This window comes from Anser brachyrhynchus (genome assembly GCF_964034855.1).
Source record: "Anser brachyrhynchus genome assembly, chromosome: 1".
Taxonomy (NCBI): Eukaryota; Metazoa; Chordata; class Aves; order Anseriformes; family Anatidae; genus Anser; species Anser brachyrhynchus.
Genome location: NC_137694.1, coordinates 56645289 through 56662111, shown reverse-complemented (window position 1 = coordinate 56662111; position 16823 = coordinate 56645289). Strand labels below are relative to the sequence as shown.

Genomic DNA, 16823 nt, shown 5'->3' with positions numbered 1-16823 from the left:
GTCATCTGCACCAGGCTCCTGGAGTCTGTCTGCGATGCATAGTTGAGAGTCCAGCTATGAATTTATTTTGTACAGAAGATCTCCAAGATTGCCAAGGCCTAGACAAAAGTGTACTGGCAGCTCACCCACTCTGAACATGCACATCTCCAGTTCTCTATCCTCAATCCAGACAGCAGGCTCAGGCCCAGCAGGCAATGTTCCCAGTCTCAGATATCTTCATATTGGTCACACAATATGTTCAGCAAAGCCCACTTTCTATCCCTTTCATTCTTTTCTCTTTGCAGAGGGTGCTGCCCAAATCCCTCCAGCTAAAGCTCTTCACCTATGCAGAAATAAGAGCATCTGCTCAAGTGCCCACTTGGTACTAGCAGAAGGCTCCACCATTCTCAAACCAGTTGTCCTGTGTCAGCTCAGGCTGGAGGGGTGGTTTGCGGCATGCCCCAGAAATGATAAGCACCATCTTCTAGGTACACTCCATACAGCATTATTCAGTCCACCTTTTGGGACGGCAAGAGATGGAAGATCCTGGTTTATTCTGTCTAACATGGTATACCTATTCTAGTAATTTGATGGGGAACCACTGTTCAGGAGCATGAGCTCAAATAGTTTTCACTGAAGCACAGTACTGCCATGTAGTACTGACTTCTGTTTATTTTTATTCTGTTTATTATGTACAGAAGTACATGACTTCCATTTATTTCCAACAAGGTAAGGTGGTAGAAAAACATGCCAAAATAATATTCTATTGAAAAGGCTGAAAAAGATATGTATTTAATTTCCAGATTACAAAAGTGCACTTGATACTGTGGACTATTACATGGTAAATTTTGGTTTCTAAAAATCCAGGCATTATATTTTTTAGACTTCTATCAAGCTATGTTTCAAAGATACTTTTAATGACGGGTTAAATAGTACAAGAAACGTAGCATGACATGGGATCCTTGACATAAATGTTTCATAAAGATGTCATGCATATTCACTACAGCAAACATCTGTCCCAAATAGGAATGAGGGTAGAAGGCGTCTCTGCAGTTGTAGAAGACTGTCATTCCATCCCAGAAACACACACAAATGAAAAAAAAAAAAAAAAAAAAAAGGTACTTCTTTCTCCCCATTCTGGAAAGGAGGGCAGTATGAAACACTTAGCTTGAGGCAAAAGGGACCTATAAACCAAGCAGCTACAGCAAATGTAATAACAAGTGTAGCCAATGGTAGTGGCAGCTGTTATGCAGATGTCTTGGGAGAATCCCAGGCCCCAGTGAGCATACAGGGTGCCATGAAGGCATCTGAGCTTCTGTGGTTAGTGTGGTCAAAAAGTCCTACTATACTATACTGCTTGATTGACACCTAGGTTTGGTTGGAAGAGTATGTTTCAGCAAGCCATACATTTTGAACAGATGATGGAACAATTTACTTGGGTCTTTAATTTGAAGCAGTCTGATGCATCAGACTTGGTTAGTTTCTCTGGCTGTGGATGATCACCGAGCAACGTGTTCTCTGGAGACCAGGAAGCTGATTAGCTCATTCACACAGCACCAGTCCCCTGATTATCCAGTCCCTCCTAAAAACAGAAGACAAAAAGAAAAAAAAAAAAAGGAAAACAAGTGCTTAACAAACACAACAAAATGGGTGTCTCTTTCTGTGCTAGACACCTGAGTGTGGTGGGAGTACACACAGACAGGGCGAATAATTTGTTTGGAGAGTGCACTGGAAAAACTCAGCAGCAACAAAAGGAGGAAACAACTGAAATGAATCTGCATATTCTGCCTGCTGCCATTTCAAATGCTTCTTTCTTCATGGGGAAGAGGGAGGCTATGCAGAGCCCTCCATGCTGAGATGCGAAATGAATTTTTCCTTATGAAGTCTGAGGGGGAAATGAGGTTGCCACTGACTCCCATCCTCAGCTATTGGAGTGTAATTGTGCCCAGGGCCAGGCAGCTGCTGCCTCCTGCACCTAAATGGAAAGGCAGTGGTGCTTGTAGTTTTAAGGAGGATTTTGACTGAAGCAAAATAAAGCAGTGGCAAAACATACAAACAGAGATAAATGACAAAGCTCTTGATTTTCTCTTACTGTTGGAAGGACAAAGAAAAGCTCAGAGATAACACTCATGGCTGAATCATGCTAAGAAAAGATTTCATGGGGCAGAAGGAGATAGGGTCAGCTGGTGAGAGGAAGGTTAAAAAATAATAAAGTCAACAAACCAGGCACTAATTACTAATTACTAAAAAAAAAAAGGGGGAAGGGAAAGGCTCATGTCCCATTTCTTCTCCTTTGTGTAATCCATGGGGCCTACCTGTCCCTTTCTTCCCATTTGAGGTTTGCCCATGTAGTGCCATGGGGATACAATGCTCACTCCCTTAGTGAGCAGGATAGCAGTCCCATTGAACAAATATCCATCCCTAGAAGTGCCACACAGTCCGGTAATACTCTGTTTAAACTACTCTTAGAAAATACATGAATTTCTCTGCTGTGTCTCGCCGTGCCATGTGTCCGTGTTGCAGAGGCTTTGAGGAACCCTCTGGGAATGTGGTAGTTGTGTCTAGTCCAATGTTTTCTTCATTGTGTGTCTCATCTGTCACTCCTGGTTCATCTGCTTCTTACCCAAGACTGACTCTGCCCTATCCTGCTCACTCCAGTTCTTCAGTAACACAAGTAGTGAAGTGCCTCTGAGGCCACGGCAAATACTTTTATAACACTGACCCCTAAACCAAGAGTGTCCTGAGCTACCAGGAGCTGTGTGACAAAATGCTATAGAGATCTTCATGATACGGTACAGTAAGCAGATAATCAAATTTCTGCTTGACCTTGCATCACCTCCCAGTGTCACTGAAGTTGACAAGACCATGACTAAGGAAGCATCCCTACGTATCAACAGCACAAGAATGGCCAACAAGAATAAACTTGCAAAAATTTACAAGACAAGACTTTCATATATCCAACACAACATTTCTGTGGGTAGCTTCTGCTGTAATGGATGGACAGGGGAGTAATTTGCCAGTTTCCAGGTGCCACTTTTTGTTGTGGTATGTTACTGGTGGGAAGTCTCAGCAGAGGTGTACAAGCACTGATGAAAGCATAGGACTCAGTGACTGGTGAAAGTTGGACAGATACTGGTATGTCTGTTTGCACTCAGGAGTGGAAATCATGGAGTGGTTTCATTTCATGTCTGTGTAGCCATTGGAGTTGCTGGTATTTAGTAGCACCATCTCAGTTTCTCTCTTGGCAGCAGGGAAGTGTGTTAGCAGGTGAAAGGACCTTCATTTAAGAGAGCACATAGGAAAGTGGCATCTGTTATGGATTGATAAAAAGTAAATTAAGAATTGCTTAATGTTTGCGGGTATAAAAGTAAAACTGCGCAACTTTTTCTTGTCTTGAATAACAGCATTGTTGAATAAGGAGTCAGGCTTTTTGTTGATGCTGTTTAATAAGGTAATCATAATGCAAACTGTTTAGTAAAAATTTTAAATAAAATATGAATACCTACTAGCAAAGTGTGCTGCCCTCATAATTACAGAAATTGGCTTACTGGCACATAAGTATGTTGCACCAGGAGTATTGCTTTTTTTTTTTTTTTTTTTTTTTTAAATGCCAGAATCTCAGCCATTCAAAAAGAGAGACAAACTCCTCTTTTATTAAGGATCTGAGGACAAAAGGATTTCTCATATGTTTCCCTTTAACGCATGACATTCATACACTTGCCCTGAGCAGGGAAGATGGCAGTCTGATCACCACTAAAACATCTAAGAATAGAGAGGTTTTAACCACACTGAGTTAAGTGGACCCTTTTCCATTCTCTATGGTTTGTGCTTCTACCTAACGAAGTGGCAGGTGATGTGGCTTGAGAAGACGTTGTCCAATATCAGCTAAAGCACCTGAGATCAGCTGGGAGCATCTGAAAGTAGAATAATAAATAAATAAATAAATAAATGTTCTTGTTAGTTCTTGCATATTATATGATAACACTGTAGACCAGTAGACTGAAAGAAATAGTAAGGTAGATTTCAGATAGATAAATTATTATAAAAATGACTTGTCCTAAATATTAACATCTCTAGAAGTCCCTACACCTATGAAAAAAAAGAATATGTGTAAGTTGTTCTGGTAATCTTTGTATACAAGATTATTCCTTTACCAGGAATTCTGTACTAAAAAAAAAAAAAAAAAAAAAAAGAGAGAGAGAGAGAGAGGTTGGTGGTCCACATAGCATTTGCAAACAGAAGCAGCCTGGTCACCAGACTGTCTTCCTGCATTATTTGCTTTTGCATGCTGGTATTAGAGAAGTGTGCCTTGAACTGGTATTTCTTCTACCCAGCAAAATAGAGAAAACTTCAGGTCATAGAAAATAGAAATATAACCCATTCCTTTGACTGCCACTATAATCCACTATATCTCTAGCAGCACCTTGGATATTTCTCATAGGTTATTGGATTTTAAAAAATAATAAAAAATAATAAAAAGAATTCAGTTTGGTCTAACGAACATGCAGCAACCTTGCAATGGAATTGCTTCTTGCAACCCAGGAAGGAGAAAAATGAAGTCTTTGGCAGGAGGGAGGGGAAAAGGCAACAGCTTACATATAAACCTACTTGGATATGAACTTTTGGGTCTGAATCCATTGCAAGAGTCTAAGCAGATGCAGCTGTTTGGAGGAATTTTTCCTACAGATACAGCAGTATCTGACTTTCCCTTCTGCTTGAATTCTCCATGTCAACATCCTCCAGCCATGCTGAACACACCAGTCTTTTTGCTGGTGCATTGGCTTTCCAAATCCCTGCCATGACATTTATGGAAGAAACTCCCACAGCTCCCATGTCATTTCTTTATTTGCTTTCTGTGACCTTTTCCCAGTCCATCTCCTTTTCCTCTGTTCCTATTTTTCTCTCCAAATGGCACTGGTCATCTCTCTGCGCTTAATTATGTTCAAACCATGGTTGTTGTGAAAGCTTTTTCCCCTCGTATCTCCCACCATCTGGAACAGAGTCTTTTTTTCTGTTGTTTCTTTCTGCCTCACTGCCTCTCCATCTACTTTCAAATCTCATCTGAAAACATCTCTGCTCCCATGCCTGCGCCTCTTAATTTCTTTCTCCCTCTGCTATTATGTATTATTTAACTTTGATAAGTACCTTGGGATGCCATTTGTATGAAACAAATCCTACTAAATAAAGCTGTATTCGACTGTCAGCCGAACTTACCCAAACTATTTGCTTTCCCGCTTGATCTTTGGTGAACAGTTGACCCCCTCTGTGCTGATGAAGAACAGATTATGCTGATGGCCACTCAGCAGTTGGGAAGATGAGGGACGTGGTGCTGCCCTGCAGATCTGTGAGTAACAGAGAGGTTGCTCTGGGACAGAGCCCTTCAGGCAGAGGGCACCTCACCAAGAGGAGCAGGAGGAGCCCCTGGGAAACCTGGGGGATGGCAAGGGGGCAATGCAAAGCGCTAAGAAATTGCAAGGCTTATTAACCACCCAGGGTCATTGGTGAGCTCTGCTTTTATAAGATGTCATGTACAAGTGTAAATACCTGAGGCAGACACCTGACCCGAGGTACATATCTGAGGCATGAAGGGCTGCAACAAAACTATCGAAGCAATGGCACAAACAGGCTTGGGAGAAGCCAGATGAGGGTAAAGAGCAAAGCTGTAATCCTCTCAGCTCTGAAGTGCAGAGTCAGGAGAGGTGCATAGAGAGCAGCTCTACAGCTACATGCAGGAGGGGGGAATTGTTTACTCCTGTTTGTTGGCTCTACCCAACAAGCTGCTTTCCTTTAGCCGTGAACTGTAAAAATATATATTAAAAAAAAAAAAAGATAAAAAATATTTTAAAAAAAAGAACAAAAAACAAAAGCATGTGTTTGGGGTTTTCTGGCACTTAGTGAGACAGATACCATTTATCAGTAAGCATTTTATTTTCATAACAGTTCTGGATTTTGAAGCAATCCCTCCTGCATCTCTTATACTCTCTGCCCGCTTTCTGAAAGATGGGGGGTTCTTATCACAGTAACACAGAAATTCTCAGTGCTGAACTCGCCTGAACCTCTCTGACCACTTTAGTAAGCCAGTCCCCAAACAAGGCAGAAGTATTGTGGCTGACACACATCATCCCCTCCATCATGGGAAACTAGCAACAGAAGGAGCAGAATCAGTTTGGCTTAAACCTACATCTCCACCAGAATCTTGTGCTGAAGGGTAACACGCATCTTATCAGGGGAGACAACAGTGCCATATAGCTTAGTGATCTATTCAAAAATAGTCTCTACCCAGAGGATCTGCAGAGCAAGTAACACTGATAAACTGATTAGAAACTAATTCTGGATAATAATCACTCTTTTGAGAAAATAATAAAATTGTTCCTGAAAAATTGAAAAGTAAAGGAGGCTAAATTTATTGAATAAATAATTTGCTATGAATTATTCACTCAGCTTTAGTGCTTATAGCTATTACATTAAAATATTCCCCTATTTAACATATAATGCAAACTAATAACAATTAAAGTCAGCAGCGGTGGAATGCTCTTAGTGAGCCACACTGCAGACTGCTATGCAGCTTAGCCACAGTGAAATGGCCATCAATTAATTTGCCAACATATGCGGCCTAATTGGCTATTTACAGCCATTAGCCAATCCAAGTGCAGGGATTTACATAGAAACAGTGCAGTTACTTTTAACTATTGTGAAAAATCTGTTTATTCTGGACTTGCAGACTGGCTGTGACAACCAGACCTTCCACTACTTAATTGTAATTCTCCCAAGCAGACACACAGAATTAACCCTCACATCTATTAAAAGCAGCTGTGAAATTCCTCTTGATTTGAGAAAAGTCAACACTTCACCCAAAGTTTCACACCGCTCTTAGGTGATACTTTATGGTTTGACCAAAATGGGCCAAGAGATGGATGAAATTTAGGCCTTTTAGTCAGTGCTTTGACCTATTTCTATTGAACCTGTACAGTAGCTCTAAGTCCTTTCAATATTAATTCTCTTCAGCTAGTTTTAAAACTCATTAAAATCAGTCCTGCACTGGGCAGTCAAATAGGCATCAGCCTCATCATCCCTGCTTGTGTCCATGTAGGGACAGACAAAGTGAGCTGAGCTGATGGCTGACCTCTTTAAATCCTATTCTGTCAGATAAAAAAAAAAATATTGTTGCAACTTGTGCAGAGGTGAGGGCAAAACACTTCCTAAATAAAACTGATGTGTAGATGCCAAAGGTAACCTGATTCCATCTTTTTTGCCCCAGTGTCTGGATACAGTGTGAGAGAGAGAGAGCAGAGCCCTGATGCATCTTTGTATATTTACTCTGGTGTTCCCTGTTTAGCTCAGATTTGCCACATCCACTAAAAACACCAAGGCTAAAGGAATTTATTTCCTGCAAAAATGTCATCCTTTCAGGTTACAAGTTTATTTAGCTCAAGATGTGGTAATTACCAGCTCATAAACAGGAAGTATACCCTCTGGTACTAATCTACTTAATAGAAGTTTATTGGATAACATTGACCATAAGGATAACTAAAGCAGATATACAGCCCCATTAAACGAGGTTTAGTCTTCAACATCCACAAGTCTATCTAACAGTTTTAGTGTAAGTTTTATCCCCCTTCTTCAGTACTTTACAGCCTTTTGTCCTTTCCTGCCTCTTCTCCAGGTCCTGGTACTTGCTGTGGTGATGTTACAACAACACTTCAGCTATCTAAAAATACAGCACTAATAAAAGTGCTGTGAATAAAGGGAACATAAGTTCTCACTTCATCATTCCAGCTTCTTGCCTTGATCTATCTAACCACTTCACATTTCCCTCGCTGGGTACTCTTTTGCTTAGCAACCATCCCTCTCTTCTGAAGCAAGTGGAAAAAAAAAATACTTTCCTTGTTGATAGGCACACAAAAAAATGTTATAATAGCCAATTTGGACCACCTAATCTTAAAAAGAACACAAAGCAGTGACTAGAGGAATAGACCTTGGACACAAAGATCAGCTCCTTATTCTCATAGGCTTTGTGTGAAATCACAGTAGCTAAGTGCCTAAAAACATTACAGCCTTAGTTTCTTTTCGCCTCAGTTCCTCAGTTTTAAAACAGAAATAATTTTCCCACAACTGTAAGTGGATTATGAGCATAAATATATGGAAATTGTGAGACTTTCAGATGACACTGTTTAGAGACTCAAGAAATTGCTATAGGTGATTTATTATCCTGTTGTTGTTTTTGTTTGTTTGTTTGTTTTTCAGTGGCTATTATCATGTTCTTCAAGCATGATACATAAGAGGGAAATAAATATTTTTTTCTATGAGAGCTTCATCTTAGTTTTTGTTGTTGCTTCACAACCTGAAATATAAATTCAGGTCCCTTACTGTGTTCTCTCTATTGTACCTGGACATTTTTCTAAGTCATGCAGGTAACCTGTCTTTAATTTAATCATTTTTCATTAATATCCTGTAGCAGTGAGTTCTGCCACTCTTTTTTTCTGTTTTGCAGTGGTAAATGTTTTGCTTTCCAAATTTGCAAACAATCTTTTTATCTTTGTATACAAACCTGCCTTTGTAACTTGTTTAATTGGCATCTTGGTATTTTGTTTAATTTAGTCCAACCTACTTAGTGAAGACAACCTTTCCTTTGTTTAAAATTATGTTTGCTTAGCTAATTTTATTTACAAATCCAATCTTACTGCAAGTTTTGAGCAAAGCTCTATTTTTGTTTTCTTTACTCCGAGGAGTCCCAGTCTACCACTTGCACATAAATGCCATTCATTTCTGAGACAAGTAGTATCTCAGGTCTCAACACATCATTTTAGACAGAGCTACTAGAACTAAACCACATCCAGAGGGGATACACCATTTGTGCATATAACACTGTAATATTTCCAGTAATATTTTCTAACCCATATGTCACACTCCCTAATGTCTAGGTTGGCTTTTATAAATCACTGATCTGTGGGGAAAATAATTCTTCACTGCATCATCTACACTGATGTTGAAATGCTTGCAGTTAGGTGGTTCTAGTTTATTTATCCAGGAGCCTCTTCTGATTGTCTGTGGATTTGCTGGCTCTGATGCTGTGTGAGCACACTCACCCCTCCCTGCAGCCCCTAAAGGCAGCAGGGCAGGATGAACAGGAGATCCTTGCTCAGCGTGCACATGTGCTCTTCTCCCCCTCTCCTGAATTATGGTGAGAGGCAGTCACTGCTGGAGATTGTCAGCTGCAGCTTTTTTTGAGCAACAAAATCTGCTAATTGCATTGTTTGCACTAGACCACCAAAGTAAAAAAAATAAAAAATAAAAAAAATCCAACAACACAAAGCTGAGCTCTTTCTCAAAAGGAGCATTAAGAGGCAAAAAAAAAGAGTTCATTAAAGCAAAGTAATATCCTAAATAAAGCTAATGCACTCTCTCCTGTTCCAATGAGCTTCATGAATAATGGATAAACAAAGCTTCATCTGCTTTAATTAATCTGGTTTCAAAATTAATTTGACCAACACAGAATTAGCAGTCAGTTTAAAGCGTTGGTTGCTCAACAGGTTCAGGATATACAAAGAGACTGGGTTAGCAGAAAGTGCTGCAAACAGCAAAGGGCAATATTTTATTCCCTAAAGTAAAAGTCTTGGTTAATTAACAAACAGCTAAGGTACAGGGTGCATTTTTCTTGCCAAAGACTCATTTTACTCTGATGTTTTATTGGAAATTTAGGCTCTTTGGACCAGATCTTCTTGCTTGTTCCAAAAAAATCCTGAATTTCCTTTAATAGACATTTGTCCTCTTCTGGAGAGTCCTGCATTGATGCAGAATTGATACTGCTGCCTTTTTTTACAGCAGTCCCTTCTTCTGAAGTACAGAGGTGGTTCAGTGAGCAAAGCATTGCATAGCTGCTGTGTGGCAGATGCCCTCGCTTGGTGTAGGTTGTCCCTCTATGTGACAGGCTTGCTGACACACTGAAGCCACTGCCAGCCTCCTCTGTTTTAAAATATTTGTGAAACCTTCTTTCTCTGTCATTAGGAAATGGAAATGAAAAGCACTCCTGTGGCTTTGATCATCTTTGGAGCTCTCCTTAATCTTTATCCTGCTCAGCAAAACTCCGGTGACTGTCCTCCCCAGCAGCCAAGGGGTCCTTTGGTACAAAAGTGGCTCAGCTCTTTCCCCTGGCCATGTTCCCAACATGGATGATTTAGGCAGACTGAAGATCGCATAACTTATTAATTGTGTTTAAATGATTCCCCATTCAAGTTAGACACATCATTTTCATCTAAATTAGCTTTGTACCACAGCACAGGCATAAGTCTGTTTTCATGAAGTAAAAGATCCAGTAGTTATATTGCTTAGGGCTCACTGATACTGAGGAGGAAATCTACCTAAAGCATAAAGAGCATTGTATCAGTGCTTAAAAGCTTCACAGATTTTTAAAGTTTGCACCAAGACTGGTTTCTCAGCCAGTATAAATCACTGTACTTTCCCTGACTTCACTGGCCTTGTGCTGATATGTAAGGTTATTCTTTAGCAGTCAGAAAAAAAAAAGTTTCTGTTTGTGCCATGCTCCAATTACTGGGTATGCAGCTTTGTATGGGTTTTGCCTTGTAATTGTATACGGTGAAACTCTTGTTATTTGGGCCATTGCTATATAGTGTCCTTGAGAAAAAGGGACTGATTGCATCCTTTAAATTCCTTCATGCAGTTGATCTCAATCTTTGGTGATAAAGTCTGGAGAAGAGATGAAATTCAGAGAAATGAATTGCTTTAGATTATTTTTGTCCTAAGTAAGCACACAGGAATGACTTGCTCTTGCAGATGTAGAAGAAACACTTGAAACTGATGAACCCTTGTTTACCTTGATGCTTTTGGGAGAGGATTTAAATAAGTGAGATCTGTACAATAATATTATACTAAGGCTGGCAGACTACAATACTAAGACTGCATTTCTTCAAAATCATTTTTCTACAACTGCATATGCTTCTTTCATAAGAAAATAAAAACGAAAATTTTCAATTTTTCAGAGTAATTGTCACAAAGCATTAGCATCCTCCAGAGACTGGACAAAGCAATATATTTGCACTAAAATAAACACATAAACTGTTTCTGACTGGTTTGTCCCAAGTAATTTGGGCAAGGGATACTGGGAAAGAAGTTTGAAAGAAGTTAAAATTGCTCCGAAATAGACTGAGTTTGTGCCTCCTCTAAGTCACCTGAAATTTAGAGAGGCAGTCTCAAAGCTGTTTGAGCACCTCTTCTAAACATGTACTCATAAATGGTGAAAAATGAAACTGCTTGGAGCGTGCCTTCGTTTAAAGCTGTATCAACTAATTCCCATTTCCAAAAAAGAGACAGAACCTACAGCTGTTGTTCCTGTTGCAGCACTCCTTGGAGTTCTCACTGAGCTCCAGGGTCCCATGCAAACACGTTCTTAACTTAGCGGACCCCAGTGACAACTATCCAGTTTACTATTCATGCTCTCTGATATAGCTGAGGAAGTGCCACCTGACGAACACTTCTTAGTTATCTTGGCACCTTTTAGGACTGAGCAAGGGGGATCTCCAGGAAAACAGCTATGTTTTGCTTTAATCTTTTGGGAAATGCGGTTTTGTGTTGTTTTCTTGCATGTGAGCCTTCTTGTGTCTTGTGCAGCAGGAGATAGCCGTGCAGAACAAAGCAACAGCATTGCAATCTGAAGATTTCTCTAACTCCAGTGGCCCTCAAAAGTCCCCCTGTAATGGTCAACACCATAAGCCCTTGTGCCATTTAAGTCAGCTGAGGAGGCTTGAACCATTGTCTCATAGATGTGTAGGCTGCACTTGTAGTAAGGCTTAGGTGAAAACAGATCATGAAGAAAAATAAATCACCTTCCAGAGTCCTTGCTCTTGATGAAAACTTCCTAACTATATTTGAAGCAGCACCCAAGCCCTGGTTATGATTGCTGGCTGAAACAAGCAGCAAAAGGACTGATGGAGAATGATTAACATGTGCAAAAGGACAATGCTTAGGAGATCAATTCCCTTAGTGATTTATTGTTGCCATCAGAAAGATGGAGTTGCTAGGAAAAGGAAAGTTTATGGCCTCTCCTGCATAGATTTATGGAGCAGAAGAGGTTGTCCATTTCAGATGTGTTCTTCTTGGAACCAACACACAAACACACAGAGTTTTTCTTGGAGGAGAAATGGTTCTCCATGTCATGTTATGTTTGCTTGTTCATGTATGTGCTTACAGATTTGTCCCTACAGATTTTCACCCGGAGAGAGGGGCCCTGTCTGCATAACTATGTCTTGGAGGCAAGGAGCAGATTGCAAAGAAAGGTGAAGTCAAGAATGACCTCTTTTCTAGCCATTAAACAGTGTGTGGGGACAGCTAGCTCCTCGTAAGTGTAAATTAAAAGGGCTCCTCTGCCATCCTGCAGCAATCAGAGTGCCCTTGCAATAGCCAGTGACTGGCAATACACAGGCCAACTGTACTCCACACGCCTTGCATCAAATAATGAACAACTGCATACTTGTTATCCCAGCTCTGTCCCACCAAAACATCACACTTCCCTGGAGCAGAACTAGCATAGCAAGTAAAGCAGCATGAATAAAGCAGCATGAAGGGCTATTCTGCAATTATGAGCTTATGCAAAACATCCTTCAGCCTTGCCTAGGAAGTGTCCAAGATACTCAGGATAGCAATCAGACAGGACTGGACCCTACTTGGCAGAGCATCATCCATGTCTGCTCCTTAGTAGGAGAAAGTAATGGTACATCTTAAGGACTCAGCTGGTGTTTGCTAATGGTCTCACCAGGCAGAGTTTAAAGCAATCTTCATGGTGTGATCAATCCATCACTGTTTAATGACGCAGGTTTATTAGCCTGTAAGAGAGCTGAGGAGCCAATGCTTTATCCTGTCCTGGATTCACTAGAAGCTCATACAATTCAGAAAACATTCACCCAGGTAACATTGTCAAAACCTTTGCCTTTTCTTTGCATGACTGTTGAGGATACAAGAGGAGATTGTGGTGATCTATTATTTAGGAGGTTTGGAGCCCCCAGAATAATCAGCAACCTATTTCCAAAGTTCAAAGTACTTTTAAGTCTGGTAACTGACAATGAGCTCCATAGACTCAGGTATCTGTAAACTGGTCATTTTGAAACACATAGTTTTGATCCATTTCTGATGATTTATCTAAACCTTACTTGAGACTTTACTATGATGACATCTTACTTCTCTTTCTCATCGTTATCCCTGAAAAAGTAGTTACAAATGACTACTGACAGTTGTCAGCTTGCCTGTATTTTTAAGTGCCTGGGTACAAGGTTCAGTTTCATGAACAAGGTGATAGCATCAGATGATCCTTTGCCGTGATCTGTGTGCGTAGTTAGCCTGCAGCAAATTAAAGATAAGTTGAGCCATGCTTTAGTGCATGATGGCTGAGAGATCTCATATTAAATCACTTTTTCTACAGGGCAGGATATATGCATGAACAATTATGATGACTCAGGAAGTGAGCAGCCCAGGAGACTTTTAAAAATCTAGAGGAGGAATACAGAGAATGCTGAAAAGACATGAGGTTCCTGTCAACTACTTTAAACGGGTCCATTTCTCCTGTTTTCATGCCTTGGTCACATATAATTAACTTAAATGTTTGTTGATCATTTACCTATGCCTAGCTACCATCTCAGTGTCAGAATATTTTCTCGGATTTTATACTTATTTCATTCTTTTAAGGTCACTCCTTCTGAACTCCTGTAAATTAATTATAAACTGTCTTTAGTCTCTTCTTCCAAAATAGTCCTTCTACTGATAAGTGGCAGCTTCTCCAAGGCTTGTCAAAGTTTTTCTTGCAAACTGGGGTGGTTAAGTATTAAATAACACTATTGTCATTAACACTGGAGCTTAGGTAAAACTCTGATAGGGAGCTGTCTTAGGTCTTGAGGTCCTGTAGAGTTTTCGTGGGAACATCTTGGGTACATAAGAAAAAAAAAATATTGCAGAAAAGGGCTAGGTTTAAAGAACTAAGCCAAGGTTTTGCTGGTGTGTGAAGGAAAAGCCAAGGGGGAGAAGCCACTTCATTGTTCATGGGTAGTTGATAGGGAGGGTAATGTTGAGGGAGTCACTAACGCTATTCATAAATCCTATATGGGAAAGTTTCCATGCGACTGTAGGAAGAAATTCCCTGATGGTCTATCCACCAGAACTGACAACTTCTGGTGGACTTCTTAGCAGCCTATTTAAACAGCAGGAGCATCCCACGAAAGGAAGGTAGCAAAGTAATAAAGATATAAATAGCCTGGGTACAGAGAAGATAGATGAAGTAGGAAAAAGGAAACTAAAATCAAGCCAAAGAAAATAGTGCATTAGATAAAATAATATGCTTCATTTTTACTTTTCCTACACTTGATGAAATGTCAAATGTCTGTGCAGTACAGCAGACACCTCCAGCTGAACAATCTGGCAACTTGTCCTTGACTTGAACAGACAAAGTTTCAAAAGTAGTTTGTTCTTGGACTCATGCCACCTTCCTCTGATTCCTCCTGGGAAGCCAAATCCGGTGACTGACAAGGTCAGTAAGACTTTGATGTTAAATTCTTGCAATTTCCAAACTTCTCCTGCCACTATGGCACTGAATTTGCTCTCATGCACAGCAACAAGGCTTTGTATTTTTCCCACTCTTTCCCCTGCAGTAGATGGGGTGGAAATAAATTGGGAGGAGACACAGACAGGACATCTGACCCAACCTAACAAAGGGCTGTTCCATATCATATGACATTGTACTCAGCAATAAAAGCTCAAGGAAAAGAGGAGGAAGGGGAGAATGTTTGTACGGTATTTGTCTTCCCAAGCATTAGCATGCTGGGAAGCCCCTGCTTTCCAGGAAGTAGTTAAACATTTGCCTGATGATGTGAAGTAATGAATACATTCTTCCTTTGCTCTGCTTGTACATGCAGCTTTTGCTTCACCTATTAAACTGTCTTCATCCATGAGTCTTCTCACCTTCCTTCTATTTTCTCCATGTCCCACAGGATACAGGAGTGAGTGCACCATGCAAATGCCAGACCTTCACAGATACCAGCCAACATGCTACCCAAAGGCCACAAATCATGACAGTCAGCTGAAATGACTTGTTACAAGAACAAGCTGGTAGAGCCTTTCCTCAATCTTCCTTTGTATTTTAACACCTAAGAAGATGTTTCTTTCACATTCACATGTCCTGCCAAGCACATGAATACATAGCCATTCGTAGGGAGCAGTTCAAGCTTCCAGAATTATTTAAAAGGATCTCTTCCAGTTCCACAGGACCAAGCATCCACTAAGAGGTACCATCTCATTTTGGTGGTCTGAACTATGGATCAGCCACTGCTCCTAGATTTTACTCAGGCTTACTTGAGATCAACCACATTAAGCAATTTTAGTACCAGCTGCCCAGCTATTTCATAGCCATTTGTTGTGAATGAGTTCATGTAAAACATGACACTTCTTTGTTTGGATCTTTAGACAGTTCAAAAAACTATTCTGCTAAGTTGATGTTCTTGATTTATTGTCCTAAGAGTTATTTAGCAGGGTCAAGCCATGAGCAAAATTCAAATGAGACTATTTTCCTCTCTCCAAATTTGCAATCCTCACCCTCAAATTCAAGCTTGAAAATGAATAAATCAAATAGATTCCAGACATTCTCCTTTGAGGTCAGTCTGGGAGTAGTTCTTGTCCTTCTAGAGGCATTTCAGCCTTTTACACACTAAGATGTGTATGAGGCCTTCCTAGGTCTTTAAGTTTCAAAACTCTATTCCCAATTCAGAGTGGCCATAAACATTTTTAGAACTGTTATCTTGGTGCTAACGGACCTAGAAGGTATCTTTGCTTTCTTACTTTCTTACTTTTTTTCCCCACTACCTTCTTCATATTTTTTGAAACAAAGTGTAAGAGAGCTTGCTATTCTTCTATTCACCTCAGAAAAACTTGTCAAGATTAAGAGTAGCTCCTCTTCTGGTATCTAGCACATCATATGTGCATATCTCCATGAGTGCTTCTGGCTGCCCGCCTTTGATGTATTTAGCACTTCAAACTGCTGGGTGGGAAAGAGTAGTGTTTGTTTCAAACTGCCTGGCATCAACTTCGTAGGGCCAGGCTCCAGCTGGCTCTTGCAGTTACCTCCTTTCTCTGTTTTGAAACATGAGAGAATCCCACACACACTAATTATATCTAAGACAAATAGCCAGAGGCAATACTTTGCTTACATGGTCCTTGCAGACCAGATATAATAGGTTATCAACTGACAGTCCCTCTAGAAATGGCCCAAGAGGGATTTTCTTACTCCTGCAGTGGTATTCATGGCTCTTGAGCAGAGGACTCTTCATCTGCTTCAAATCTCTTTGGGACCTATAACATGCCTTTGGATGATGGATGGTTAAATCTACAGGAGGCTGAAGCAGAAGCCCTTACCCTACAATTCCCTCCCTAAAATAAGTACCACTGAAACATTGATACTTTGTGCCTTTCTTCAGTACTGTAAATGATCTGGATGAAATTTGCCGTCAGTGACTCCTGGCTGGTTTATTTCTAATATAGCATATATTCCAGGCCACACTGAGGAATTTTAACCAATATAGCCTTGCTGGCTGTTATGGACTTTCTCATAGAAGACGCATGCAGCCGTCTAGGAGGAAAAACAAAACAAAACAAACAAACAAAAAAAACCACCTTTGGATAATATAACTCAAACACATAATTGTGTAATTGTGACAGGATTCCTAGTCGGGTAGGTGTGATGGTGCCCAGTTCTTCTCATAGGAAGCCATCCAAAGAAGATCAAAAAGTTCTTAAACTCAATGAAGCTGGATTTTTTTTAGGCTATTAACTACAAGTACTAACTTGTTAACTGA

The 16823-nt window shown here is 40.2% G+C and overlaps 1 protein-coding gene across 7 annotated transcripts in view; it reads right to left on the bottom strand.

The window, feature by feature from the left end:
• LOC308188206 (uncharacterized protein) overlaps positions 1 to 16823 on the bottom strand; it is a 106651-nt gene that overhangs the window by 22198 nt on the left and 67630 nt on the right. For 2 of the 7 annotated variants that reach the window (XR_013945246.1, XR_013945248.1), the window contains 2 exons: positions 5194 to 5321; positions 1583 to 3893 (listed from right to left, as the gene is read on the bottom strand). The exons of 1 other annotated variant lie outside the window; for it this stretch is intronic. Coding sequence is in view for 2 of the 6 variants with exons in the window: in XM_080577010.1 (XP_080433136.1) it covers positions 3815 to 3893 (79 nt within the window). In the remaining 4 variants the exon portion in view is untranslated. Of the gene's footprint in view, positions 1 to 524; positions 1562 to 1582; positions 3894 to 5193; positions 5322 to 16823 lie in introns of those variants that run through there. 4 more of the 7 variants (XR_013945247.1, XM_080577010.1, XR_013945245.1 and 1 more) reach the window with 3 other exon arrangements.